The 14618-nt window shown below is 38.9% G+C and overlaps 1 protein-coding gene across 2 annotated transcripts in view; it reads left to right on the forward strand.

The window, feature by feature from the left end:
- Positions 1 to 945: 945 nt before the first annotated feature.
- The window catches only part of SH2D4B (SH2 domain containing 4B), a 66193-nt gene continuing 52520 nt past the window's right edge, over positions 946 to 14618 (forward strand). Inside the window, exons 1-2 of one of the 2 annotated variants that reach the window (XM_050899303.1) lie at positions 946 to 1129; positions 14211 to 14370. In XM_050899303.1, coding sequence (XP_050755260.1) covers positions 946 to 1129; positions 14211 to 14370 — 344 coding nt within the window. The remainder of the gene's footprint in view (positions 1130 to 14210; positions 14371 to 14618) is intronic. The other variant, XM_050899304.1, reaches the window with a different exon arrangement.

The raw sequence follows: 14618 nt of genomic DNA on the forward strand, positions 1-14618 counted from the left end.
ACTGATTTTGGTAAAACTCTGTTACATAATAAAAAGCCACAATTTGCTTGAAGAGTAACATTGTAACTTTCTCCAGTCACAACGTAGAAAATGAATTAACAGCAGGACTTCTGTAGTCCACATAAACTGCTGAGAACTGATTCTTGTTTAATTAATATTAATTTACTATTTATAAAGTGATAACAAGATTCTTGTGGCTTTTATTACATCTGCTTTTAATTTTAGAGGCATTTTAATCAGTTTGCTGCATGACAATATTTGTCAACACCAGGTAAATAGGACCTCTAATATGATCTACCCTGTTGAGACTAGTTAACAGGCTAGACTGGGAAATAATATGCAAACTCATTTCTCCTCTCTTATCAGAAGAGATCAGTTCCCAAAGTGACATGGATATTGTTGGTGTAGGTGATACCTTTAACCATGACATCACTTTAAACCCCTGGGCAACACTTACACCCTTGGCAGTATATTGCTGCTGAAGGGAACCACTTGAGCTGAAAGCCCGAGACTTTCTCTACATTGAATTTCCTTCTGCTCAAGGGAGCGAAGCTGATGGGATCAATCAAGAATCCCTTATTTTTACCGGCTTGCAGTCAGGAGCACTGAAGTGACTTTTTTTTTTTCCTCCTGGCCTTTTCTTTTTTTTCCGTATCCTTGTCTGTTCCTCCCCCTTCCTTTCACTTGACACCTGTCCCTGCCTTTGGAGGATGAGATAAGCAGAGAACTCCATCTCTGTAAGAGACAAGGAGCAGAATATGCCTGCACGAAGAGGGCTAGAGCAAGAATCAAACCTCTCCTGGGCAGGCAGGTGTAGAAGAGCTCCTTTGCTGTAGGTTGCTTTCTGGAGTGCTGTCGGTGGGGTTTTGTCACTGTAGTGAGTATAATTGGAAGCAGGTTTATCTTTTTTTTTTTTTTTTTTTTTTTTTTTTTTTTGGAGTCGTCATGCTGCAGCAAATTTTGCGTGATATGTATATTGACCCTGAGCTCCTGGCAGAGCTGAATGAAGAGCAAAAGCAGATCTTGTTCTACAAAATGCGAGAAGAGCAGCTGAGGCGCTGGAAGGAGAGGGAAGAAAAAGCACGAATGGAGGAGGCTGTGCTGAGAAAGACAGCGAGGTGCAAACAGAGTAAGATTTGTGACCTCCTTCTATACTTAAGAGCTGAGGATGGTGGGCATGCAACTGGCTATGGTGCAGCATGCATCTGGAAGAGATTATAAGGAATGGTGCCAGCTGTCCCCATAGGCAAAAAGACAGTCTGGGGCAGCAAAAGCACCCTGTTCCTGCTCCTTTTCTCTCAAGGCTTGTTCTTTCTCCAGGGTAACAGTTTAGTGTGGGAGCAAGGGGAATCACTTTGAAGTGCCTCTTTCAGTCAGGAGTCACTGCTCCTGTTGTCTAAGTGGTAACAGAGGTACCATGACCAAGTTTCCCCTCCACTCCTAAGGCTTTTTTCTTCACCTACCATCCCCGCCCCTCACTCTCTCAGTCAGGCAAAAGGCAGTCTTGCCTGTGCTGTTGACGTTTCTTGACTTGGCATTAAATGTTCCCAAGTGACTGGAGTAGGAGATAAATTCATGAATTTGAGATTGTTATGAAGAGCTGTTTGTGAATAAGATGCGATGTCAGAACAGCCATACCATATGAGACTAAATTTCCAACTGTACTAGTAAACACTCTCCAAAACATGATGTCTAGGGAATAGGATAATAGTGGGGCAAGCATGTAAAAAAAAAGCCCAATAACCAAAACCAAAAAAGAAAAAAACAGAATTGTGTTTTCATGCAATATGTAGTTAAACTATGGAGCTCCTTCCACAGGCTGTTATGGATGCTATATGTGTGTGTTGACTTAAAAAGCAAATAAGCAAAATCAGGGAAGAAAACATCAAAAAAGAACTTCTCCAAATGTCATTTCCAAGTGTCTGGTCTTGGGTCCAAGTGGTTTGGAATAAACAGAAATACTTATTTCCTTGCTCTCTTCTCTGAACAAGTGACTTCCAACTCTTTCCCCATGCACAGGATGAAGTCGTTAGGCTGATGCAAGAGCGAAAACATTTTCATCTTGGAAATGTAGTTGCAGTGATTCCTCACTCAACAAGGAAATGTCACAGGGATATGTCAAACACTTCTTTCCCTGCGAAATGCCAAAGATCTTATCCTATATTTAAATCTATTAAAACTTGAATATTCAAAATTTCTAATAATTTGGGGTAGCTGATTTTGAGAAAGTGCTCTAATAGCTATGTGACTCTGCAGCCAGTGTTCAAAGTGTTGCTCATCTTAACACACGCACAGTAGAAAGCTTTGCTTGGAGCACCTCGGTACAGAGAGATTATTGGATTCAGTTGTCAGACTTCTTAAAATGTTTAGAGCCTCTAAACCCTACAAAGTGCCCATTAGATAGTTAACAATTCAAAGACTATTATTAAAGAAACGTGTTTCAAAGCAAAACTAGTTTCCAAGATTCACTTGAAGCAAAGGCCTTTACGAAATGACTCTAGAGTAAGTTACAATAGTAACCTTAAAGGAGGAACGTTCAGAACACCCTAGTCAGCCGTAATAGGCTTTTAAAATGTCCCCTCACAGATGGCGAGGTGGACATTGGAAAACCTCATTTCGTTGTATTTCTATTTTTTTCATGTTGGTGTCCTTACTGTGAATGGCGCTCTCCAAAGAGGGATGGCGTCAAAATGGCTTCTCCCATACAGCACAAAAACCTTGTTCATTTTGATTGATTTGTAACTGAGAAAAAATTAAAAATGCAGTTCAGCTCCACATACGAAAACAACGTTATATCATTGAGATAATCTGTATTATGCTCATTCTTTGAGGAAGACAGATGCAGAAAAATCTAACTGCAAAAATATTTATGTGATGATTTGTCACAGTGTTGACACCTAAATTTCCATATATAAATTATACATTAAACCTGTTCAGCTTCCTACTACGGGAGACCGTTTTCTGGGTAATTAATTTTCTGATTTATAAAGAGTAGGAGAAAGGAGAGCAGCAGAGTAACCTATAGATTATATTTGCTCTGACAAAAGTATTCACAAATACACAGAGTTAAATTTCACAATAGCCCATTTCCATTTTACCTTCTTAAATTGCCAATTTAAGGTATTGCTTAGGTTTGACTTTTGCCCACTGTTAGAAACTTTCTACTTCCTTCAGAACTGTACGAAAGAATTGATGTTACCAATTTTTTTGTAGACAGAACTATTGAAATTAGATTTGCAAGTCAGGCATTTGGTTCCGCTGAAAATATATTTTGACCTCCATGAACTGATGTGGGCCAGAGTTACAAAAGATAACTTCCATCTTTCAGGCATGCTGGTCATTAGCTATACAGATACTTGTAACTGATTTCTACTGTACAGTTCCATAATATGATGGTAAATGGTCTCATAGTGGAGCTAGTTTCTTGTTCAAAAAAAAAAAAAAGGTGAAAAAAGTCAACCAGAAATTATAGGTGTAAGACAGGAATTACCGTGCAATATTTTTGCCTATATGACTCAAAGGGTCAGAGTAGATGACTGTAATAATTCTTTCTTATCTTAAACTATGTAATTTTTTTTTCCTAAAAGACATTTGGCATCAACATTGTTTGGACCTTGAAGCTGCTTAGTTTTCAGTTTCCATTGATGTATAAGCAAATTTCCAAACATTCTCCCCCTGCTACACAGCATAGAATATGGAGTATTTTTATTCTTGTTTAAAATTAGTGGCTACCAGGAAATTTAGAGCTACCACAATTACATGTTCTTTATTCCTTTGAAACTGAGGGATTTGAGCAGTTTCATCTGCAAGGTTTTGTTTTTGACTCTCTACTGCATGACACAGGTTTTATGTTCATGCTATTTTGTTGAAGCCAAGAGTTACTCTGGCTTTATAAAGATCTTTGTAGCCTGACATATAGTAGAAAACAGAGGTGAAACTTTAATATCTCTAATGTTGTGCCGAGTTTCTGGAATTTTCTAGTTGACAGGAAAATGTGTATGTTGTTTGTGAATATGACATAACATTTGTATAAAATAATTTGTTACTAATTTAACCGGAATTATCTTCATAGGACTACTTTTCAAATCCTTCTGTTTTCCTCATAGTTTGAATAGCTACATGTGAAAACTTTGCCCCACCTTTGTGGGATGGGATAGGATGAGATAGAACAAAAGAAATTAATGACAATGAGAACTTCTCTAATTAAAAGTGCTCCAAAAAGTGCTTGGGCTTGATCTGATTCAAGAGCTTGCCTGGAATGGTACATGTGAACCCAGCAGCATAGCAAAAGGCATGGATTTTTCAAAACAGAGCAGTGATTGTGAATCCAATTTTGATTTCCTACAGTGACTTGAGGATGAAGGGTTCTTGTGCAAGGTAGAGATGCGTTGTCTTACAGAAACCACAAGTGCAGAGTTGGGGAGGAAAAAAGTGGCATATGCAGGTCAGGTTGGCCTTGTGCTAGAGTTAAAATCATCAGCAGGTTTAGGGAATGCTCGTCAGTGTGATCATTTTTTAATTGTTTGGAAATGAACTAGCAAAGGCCCAAAATCTACAGTGATTTTTATAGAAGCGCCACTGAACGCTGATTGTCCATAAATGTCCTATTCAGTAGTATGTAATTTGCTGCTTAGAAAACAAAACCAAGTCCAAACCATGAAATAAGATGTAAGTTGTTGAGAGTGTTTAGCAAGCCAAATAGTGCAACAGTCTACGTGTAATTAGTCTTATTCTTCATTTCTAAAGAACATAATATTAGTCACCTTCAGTAAATACTAAATTGTACCTGCTTTTCCATTTGGATTGTTTGGTTTCATGTGTCTTGAGGAAAGGTTAAAATTGAAATTTGTATCAGAATGAGTCAATGTTAAAGAAATTATTTCACTTGAGGGGTGAATGAAATATTTTCAGGTTATTCAACAGTTTTAATTTCCTTCCCTTTTTAAAAAGACAGATCAATGTCTAAAAGGGAGCAATATATAAACATCACTTCAGAATGAAATATTTCCTTTAGGAGATACTAAATAAACTGTTCCCATGTTTTTGCTGTTTGTACCTAGCCTACATTTGTACTTTGCCTAAAAATATTAGTAGAATTTGAGCATCATTTGAGTCCTCCCAAAACTGCAGTGTTTAGTGAACTTATTCAAGGTAAAAAAAGTATTTCGTAGCTTTAATTAAATCATGACTGCTGGCTCGTACTGAAATAGCTTCACAAGTAAGTTGAATTCTTGGAGGTCCGTCTCCAGTTCATTTACAAATTACTCCTGGGCAGATCTTTCAGGAACATATTTTCATTGTAATAAAACAGGTTGCCTTTTCTTATTGTGCTAAAATCACTAAGGGAAATCTCCTCAAAATTTCAAGATCCCTTTGGGATTTGCTGAGGGTTGACTGACAGGCAGCTTTGCAATTTGCAAAGAAACGTATGTATTTGATTAGGCAGGAGCCCTTTAACCAGTATAGCTGAGCTGGGAGTAAGCGAAGGACCCTGCCAATTTGGATGTTGACTCTGATGCAGTATCCAGAGCTGTCAGCATACCCAAAATGAGATCTCAAAAACTATTGAGCATTAGGTAGGTGAAGGACGGCCATGTGGGAGGGAAGACAATGCTGGTCTGCTGCTGCTTAGTCTGACATTTATTCATTGTGAACTGCAGCTCATGATGTTCAGACAGGAGCTATTTGTAAACACTCCTATTTACCTGTCCTTAACAAGAGTAGCTGGGAGAAAATTAGGTAGGCTTATCACAGCATGGCTAGAAAATAATTTCTTTATCTAAATGGCATTTGTGTTAGAAAATCATTAGAGAATAGATGAAGCTATTTGGAAGCAAGTATTTGAAATATCACAAGTGGATGGATGGAGGATACACCAGTGTCACATGTGAGGGCCAGTGAGTGGGCATGTGTTTCAGTGTGTGTATGAAGGGTGAGTGGGTGTCCATGCAGTGACATTTTTTTCTATGTTTTTGAACTCAGAAATGTATTCCTCATTTATACTAAGACCTTTACACACCCTAGTAATGCTTAGCTATGATTTTATCTCCTACGGAGATGTGCTCCTGGCAGTGTTCGTTGTCTCTTTCTCTGTATCATTGGATATGGGTCTAACCAGAGACATCAGACTTGAGTATTTCTGAAATTTTTGGCTGTATGTGGTCTTGAATTCTGTAGAGCCCTGTGTTTTGTTTCCAATTCAGATACAACTGAAAAAGTAACAGGAGAACATTAGTGAGAAAATTAGAATCATTTTTATTAGGGGACTGAGCGAACTAATTTAAAGTCATTGGAAAAGTTTTAATGTAACATTCCCAACATGTATAGCAGCTTGTACTATGATGCAGTTTTGTTTGTACTGTATACCTTGGAGCCAGAACTCAGCTGCTCAGAGCTCGTGCTCAGTGTGGCTGTGTACTGAGGTACGGTTAAACAGCAGCTTCTAAACTGTCTGTTCACTTCTCCGAACCTGGGGCTAGAAAGAGACCTCCAACTGCCATATGACCTAAATACGTACCAGATGGAACAAATCCAGAGGGAATTCTCTGCCCTCCTAGGATTAGCTGTAAGTCTGTGCTTTTTAGTCTCATATCCTGCCCTGCAGCTGACTTCTCTGTTTTGCAGAAAAGTGACAGCAGAATGTTGCTGGCTACCTGGGCCTTATTACACTGGAGGTTTTTCTTGCACACGTGTGATCCTCAGTGCTCCCGTTGTCTGAAGGATCTGGCATCAGCCGCTTTCTGAGAGAGGCTACTGGGTTAATTGAGCCACTGGCGTGGAGAGCATTCCTGTGTTTCTCTGCAGCACTGTGTTCCTCAGCCTGTCTGGACACAGTGGTGTTAGATGGGCTTTCTTGTACATACTAGTGCTCTGGTAATGATAGGAGGTTGTGACTGACTGCAAGCTCATGAATACTTGATATGGAAAGAGAGCAGTACTGCGGCCAAGGGGAGAATGGGGTTCATCCAAGCTAATTCAATATTTCCTTGCTGATTTTGCCAGTTTTTAGCATAAATGACTAAAACATTCAAGGACAGAGGCACCAGGTTTTGATAGCAGGATTTGGAAGGCATGGGAAAACACAATGTATTCAAGTCAGCAGTGGATTTAGCCAGACACTGATGGTGGTTCATGAACCTTCAAGTCCACTCGTGTGCTGTGGTGCTAGAAAATCTCGCTGTAGTGGTATGGTTCTCCCTGCTTTTGTGGTCCTGTGTGCCTGATAAAAGGAATTGGGGCAAACCTGCCATGCTGCATTAAGTAGGAGAGTCTGGTGCAGAAAGTGATCCACAGTTCTCTATTCGTTCCGTGACAGAGAACCCTTATCCTTCTGCTTTGAGTTTCCAGCAGACCCTGAAGCAGCCATACAGACTTCTTTTTGTTTATTCTCCAGCAGTGGGAAAACCTGGATGCTTTGTGATAGCTCTGTGTGAGAAACCAAGCCCCGTATATAGCTTTTACTCTTTACAAGAGACAACTGGGATCAGGAATCAGAAACTATAGTGCTATGTTCTTGACTTTCTTTTTAATGAAGAAAAAAAAAATCAAATGAATGATACTGATGTGAATGATTTTACAACCTTCGACTTTGATCTGATGTGTACCTGCATTTTTATACTGTTTACACTGAAAGTGTCATTAAAATGGACAGACAAGAGACTACCTCTAGATTGTACATGGAGTTAGAACAATGTCTTTAAGAATGAGTTCTGAATGTTATCTCCCAGTTGAAAGTGGGCAAATTACAAAACTGTTATGTGTAACAGTGTGCCTTGGCCAGGGAGCCAGGAAAATATCTGGGACATACTAGATAGAGACCACATAAATGATACTTTACTTGTGTGTTTCTCTTTTTTTTTTTCTTCTTTTTTGGTTTATAATATGCAAACCTATATATACATACTGCGTATATACATACCATGTGATAATGCAAACCCACTTACCTTTGAGTGTTATGTACAGTTATTTTTGCTACATTTGTTAATTACTGTAGTCTTATTTGAGTAACTGTTTCCTCCCTTAATGTTTTCTCTCTTGCAGTCACTCTTCCTTTATTTGATCCTGCAGGGATATATTGCAGCATAATTATTTCCATGGTAACAGGCTGTAATTCCATAAACAGAAGATTGAGTTTGTTATATGATCAGGAAGCAGCTGGAGAGCCATGAAGGCTGATTTTTCAGCAATGCTGAGATCCTGCAACCCTTAGTGATATATTGATGTAAACCAGCTGAATTTCTTTCTCCCTCTGCAAATCCTCCTTTAAATAGAAAGGCACACAACACAGTGTTGAAATTGGAGGATGTGTAAACTGAAATGTTGGGGGGATGCTTGCGAAGTTCAGAATTTTTCCACATTTTCTTGTTGTTTTAAGAATTGAAGTGACTGGTTTTTTGAATGTATTCTTGGAAGAGAGGAGTTCATGGTCCTATGACTATTTGCAGGGGCAGACCACAGAATTAAATTATAGCAGATCTTCGGTTTATTGTGGGATTATGTTATTTTCGTTACTTTCATCATTACCACCTAATTATTCTATATGTATTTGAATGGATTTATGGCAGTTAATGTTTGGAAAAGTGCATTCTGTCCTTTGAACAGTCTCTCAGAAACATTCACAGTAGTTTCCTAGGTTTTCTCCTTAGAAAGAAGTTAAATTATGTGTGTGTATTTGTGTGTTTGTATAAAAAAGTAATATAATTAAATGAAATACTTGTACTGGGTAAGCTCAAGGAACTGAGAACAGCCTAAAGCTCACATTCTCATTTTCATCCTAATCAATGTGCTTCTAACACATGTCCTGCAGCTAATCAAACTGAATGGAACCTCATCTACCCTGCAGACTACCAAAATTCAAGCTTCTACTTTAAGGAAGCCATAAAAATCATTTGCTCAGAAAGCCAAGGGTGAAATCTCATGTAAAACACATTGTGCTTAGACTAAAGTGTACCAGATATCTAAACTCCAAAAGAACAAAAAAAGCTCAACCCTACAGACACAGCAAACTCCACAAGCTACAGTTATCTCTGAATGACAAAAGTTGATCAGGCTGATCAGCTTGATGTCAGCAGTGAATGCTCATGCAGCCTATTTCAAATGCAGAATAAATTTCAGGAGCCGTTTTCTAGCGCAGGGAGAGAAAAGAAAAGGAATATTTTCTAAAGAGAGAGTCAAAGGATATTTGACTCACTGATACAAAGCTTTCCAGCGAGTGAGGAAGGAGAGTCAATTGCTATTGCAGAGATCTGTAGCTTCTAAGCAGGAGAACTATGGTGGGAAGCCCAACCTCAGAGAAACAAGACTGTTCATGGAAATAGCAGACTTTTGAGAAAGCTGCAGCAGACTTTGAATGCCATTCCATGTTTCTGAGATTATAAATCAGTGATCTTCTAACTTTCTGAATTTACACTTGACACAGCCTGTAACACTCCCTATGACAGAAAGGCAGTCTATCATTTTGCTGGACTAAGCAGGCAGACTGTGGCTAAGTGACAGCACAGCTGGGAGACTTGACACCAAATCAGGCCTCTAATGGTCCTTGGAGTAGTTCCCTTGTAAACACTGGAGATGGATCACAAATGGGAATTGTCGGGGATGCTGTAACTGTTAAAGCGATGACAAACAAGCTTGGAGGAAGGAAGCTGACTCCAGTAGTATTCCATTTGCTCTGATTACTGTTATTTTTAAAGCACTTTTAATTAGAAGCATGCATGAAAATGAAGCCAGATTTAACCCAAACCCACAAAAACCAACTCAAAAAACCAAAACCCATGAAACCCCCAAACCCAATCGGTGGTTCTGCTCTTCTGTCCCGGTTAGCAGAGGCAGTGTAAAGCCCAGTTCTCCTTTGTGCAGCTCCATTTGTTTTAAGCCTTAGTCACAATGTGGAAGTCTGAGCTGATTGGAATTGAAGCCTGATTTGGCCTGAGCACTGCCTGCAGCCAGGATTCCCCCTCCCGTGCACCTTCAGGTGCTGTTTTTCTCTCTCTCCCAAGGTGGCGGGCAGTGTTCGTATTTTTTGGCAGCATTCAGCTGTGGCGGTAATGATACTGTGCCTATACCAGGAACTTCCCAAGGGCAGCACAAAGGCCAAGAGCAGCCTGTGGTGCTGTATAGCACAACTCATGGTTGCACTCCAGCACTCTGTGTGTGTGCGTATGAGATTAGTAGTGCTGCTGGTAGAGACTAATAATTCTTACAGGTGAGAGCCTTGAGTTTGCTATTGCTCTCTAGGGCATTGTTTTATGCTTTCATTGCTGTTACAGAATTGACTGCATAAATACAAACAAATAGAAAACATGATTTGGCCTTCTTTTTGATTGTGTGTGTTTATACGTGCAGATTTGTGTTGCTATTGGTTCAGGCTGTAGGTCTGAAAGTTTTCACTGTGATCCCTTTGTGCTGCAAATTTGAGAGACTTGATTTTGCATTTTTCTGCGGTAAAGAGCAATATCCAGAAACCAATTTACCTGTCTCAAAGCAGTATAGATGTAGGTTTAGGGGAACTCCATGGGAGATACTAATTCATGGAGGAGCTACAGGTGAAAAGAACTGCAAGAATTAATGTTGCCTTCTTGTGGTGCTACAGAGTTGTTTTAGACAAAAAACCTGGTAGAATACTACAGCCGATAAATCATTGGTCTGAAGAGTAGAGAAGGAAAAACTTCGTAAATTATTCAGTACATTTTCCTGATAAAGCAGTGTTTGTTTCTAAAAGACTTTCATTTCTACTCGCCAATCCAGACTAATTTTGATGTCCACTACTTCCTAATGGTAATTATTTGTAGCCTGCCACAGTCTCTCCAGGAAAAGAAAAGTACTTTTGTGGTCAAGGCACAAGACTGGGGCTCAAGAGATTTAATTATTATTTCCTGACTCTGCATTAGGCTTTGTGACTGGACTCGGAAGCCTGCTTCTGAACAGGAAACATGAGGTTCCCTTGCCTCTTTCTCACCTAGATTTCAAATTTGTTTAGTCAGGACCTGTCTTCCTTTTAGATTTAGTTGAATTTTTCTATGACTTTTTTTTTCTATTTCTGTTTCATTTGTAAATAAAGTGTGTTAACAAAATATCTTATTTTGCAGAAAAATGTAATACTTGAGAGGCATCTTAAAGCAGAAATTTTTTTTATAATGAGCCCTCAACGGTGGTAATTCTCTGCTTGCAAAGCAGACAACACTAGATTCCTACAAATATTAAGGAAAATAATTTTCTGTACTTTCAGCTTGGATCTTGAAATTGGTTCTACAGTTTAAAAGTGCAAGCCTAATATCGTTAGCCTAGAAGAGCAGACACTGACCACTGTGAACTTGATTCTGTAGGCTGCAAAGACTTTTTGTATGGCAGGAATTCAGTTTTCACAGTGCCAGATTTTCTCCCTGAGCTGCTTATTTCTTTTCCTTCACACTCATTTTTGAACGTTATTCTGTGCTAAGAAACTACTAAGTTTTATGATCAGATTGTACAGTAAAGCCCATCTCCGACTTCATGGGAGCATAAGTTTAAGGGAAGACTTGCATGGGAGTCATTTCTTGAAGTAAAATAGACAGGGTGGTTGGATGTGAAAGAGACTTTCTCATCTTCTAAAGAAAAACCTGAATAAAGGCGTATATGCTCAAGTTGAATTGTTTTAAAATTGTACATGTGGAGGTCTGTCTGTTTAATGCTGAAGCTTAAAATTGCTAGGTTGTTTGATACTGCTATTATCTTTCAACTTGAACTATGGATGTGTATACAGTAGTATACTGTACTGTAGCATACAGTAGTTAGTGCTGAACCAACAATATGTTATACTGATGTTTTCAAAAGAGCTTATATATCTGCTGTCTCTAGCTTTAGAAGAGAGATCCATTGTTTTAAAAGGAAAAAAGAGAACAATTTCTCAAGACGTCTACAAATTAGCTGTTTGTTTTGTGGGGCTGGGTAGTAATGGATAAGTTGTGCCACTGAGAAACATATTAATAACTCTTTGGCACAGAAAACCTGGAAAGAAGCAAAGATAAAATTTGTCTGCTTACCTGAAAAGGGTTTTTTTTTTTTATTTGCTTTCCATGTGGTAGGGTCATAAATGAGCAGAAGTAGTGAAGTTGTCCTAGAACTGTAGAAGTAGTTGGTATCTACAAGTTATGATACAAGTAAATGAACATGAGGCACGTTGTTTGCAATGTTTTCTTTAAAGTACTAAATAAAGCAGAACAACTAGGATATCCAGATTCCTCCCAGGAAAGAGGACATGGACCACTTTTAAAACAAAAGCTGCTATTGGTTATGTGGGATCAGTACTCCTGGGAAAGCATTCCATACTTCTCAAGATACTTTACCATGAAATGCAGTAGGTCAAAACCTTGCAGGCAAATACTGATATGGCCAGTCAGTTCTCGGCAGACGGTGTTCAAATGCTGTATCCAAAAAATACGCCATAAATGTTGTGCTGACAGGAACACAGAAATGTACAGAATAGGAACCACAGTAAAATACATTCACATTTATAACCTGAGACATAATCTGATAGACTGTGAAAGAGCAAATGCTTCTGAGAGTTATTGAAGGCAAACATTATTTCCACCCCCCCTTGAAGTCAGTACCATTAGGCCAACACTGGGAATTCGTATAAATCACATTTTCAAATTTGATATAGAATATTAACTTTCATTGGGAGATGTGATATGTTCGTTGCCTTCAGTTCATATTGTCAACACTTGCGAGTGTGGGTTGGCACTGGCACTGCCTGCTGTCAACAGCCCCGCTTCATTCCCTCCTGCAGTTTTCTCTCTTCAGTCTGGGATGTCAAAAACACTTTATTGATTGTGCATTGGGAAACTTAATCTGGTTAAATGGATACTGTCGTATAGCAGAACAACAGGTAGTTGAAGGTGAGAGTAGCTAAGCTGATGCTAGTAGAGAAAGATGTAGAAAGAGCGGAAGCAAAGTCTGGCCATTCAAATAAGACCAGGTTTCTTTTAACTCTTATGGGAACATCAGAGAAAAACTACCTAGGAAAATGGCGGACTGTCTTTTACTTCATGTTTTCAAATGAGACAAGATACCTTTTAGAAGCTATGTGGCAACGCACAATTTACTAACCTCAATATTTAGGTAAGAGGGTGAAATCTAATGGACTGGAATATACAGGAAGTGAGATGAACTGCCGAGCCTTTATGGCCTTTTAGTCTTCGTTCTTTAAAATAAATCCATCGTCCATCTTGGCAACAGTCTCTGTGGTGGAATCTCCTTTTGTGAAAAACAGTTTCAACAGATTTGCAAGAAATAAAACATAAAAATGGATGCATAAGAGGTGTTTCTACCAATTCCTTATTATGAACCTCTAAAATGCATGAAATATCTGTGAGTTATACATATAAAAGCAGAAGGAAAAGACCAAACCACACTAAGTCAGGTAGTGTATATGACTATTAAAATGTATTTAAATAGGATCTAATCTAGTGTCCTTTGTAGTCAGCAGGAATCCTATAGTTGGTTCTTGGACATGAAGGTTCACCAAATGTAGTCTATTTTGTAAACAGCACTCAGGCTTTTTTGGTGTGTTTAAAATCACTCTGTCAACACAGTAACTGTAGATTTTTGCACGGTGTCTTTCATGAAAACTGAACCAGAAACTTAATCCCTTTCAACTGCCTACCTGAACGGAAAAGCCTCTGCAGTGCTGAGTGGTGTGCTCTGAGTATGCAGGCTTTCTGAAACTCCTCCTTCACACAGTGGGAGCAGGAAATTCCTGGGTTTTTTGCAGAAGTTCCAATAAAGTCTCTATATGCTCAACACTCAACATTCTCTGTGTGCTGAAGCATTGCTAGTCACATAATGTCACTGGTTGTTGTTGTCGCTCCATCTCTTTTGCCGTTCTCTTCATTCATCCCTTGCTGAGTGAAGCAAGAAAATATAACAATTAAAAAAGGATCATAATACCTAAATTCTGGGAAATGCATGCCAGAATTAATAATTCCTTATTTTTGTGGGACAGCAAGTCTTTCAAGATTGTGTGATCTGGAGTGTACAAACCCTTTTTTTTCTCCAGCATGGTAGGCTGGTCAAATCTGAAGATTTCATCCAACCTCTTAGTAATGTTTTATTCTGAATTGTAAATTGCAAGCTTAATGTTTCTAAATTGCAGATTTCCCATCTTTTCATCTATATTTATGTAAGAATTTGAGCCAGTATTTATAGTTTTGGTTTGTTCTTGGTGGCTGTTGCAGGTAATGGCAAACATGTGCAGTGGCTACGTGGGAAGGATGGTGAGGTCTGGGTCTGGGTGATGGGAGAAGCCCCAGGTGACAAGCCGTATGAACAGATATCAGAGGAGCTCATAGCAGAGCGAGCCAGGCAACAAGCACAGAAGGAGGCAGAAGAACTATGGTGAGGATTTAAGAATCTGAATTCAGGGTCCACTTGGCATAATGGGAGACATGGCCTTGTAGAAAGGCGGCAGGTAATGGTGGGTAAAACTGGTAAGTATGTTTTGTGAACGTTTGCTTTCACTTGTTTTGGCAATTTTTCAGCATCTGAAAAATTTAATTTCATTTTTATTGAATACTGAAAAACAAAAACCCTCTTTCACAAAAAAAGTGAAGCAAACATTTTTCTTTTGGGGAATTTTGCTAAAC

Source organism: Gymnogyps californianus, chromosome 6 (assembly GCF_018139145.2).
Source record: "Gymnogyps californianus isolate 813 chromosome 6, ASM1813914v2, whole genome shotgun sequence".
Classification (NCBI taxonomy): domain Eukaryota; kingdom Metazoa; phylum Chordata; class Aves; order Accipitriformes; family Cathartidae; genus Gymnogyps; species Gymnogyps californianus.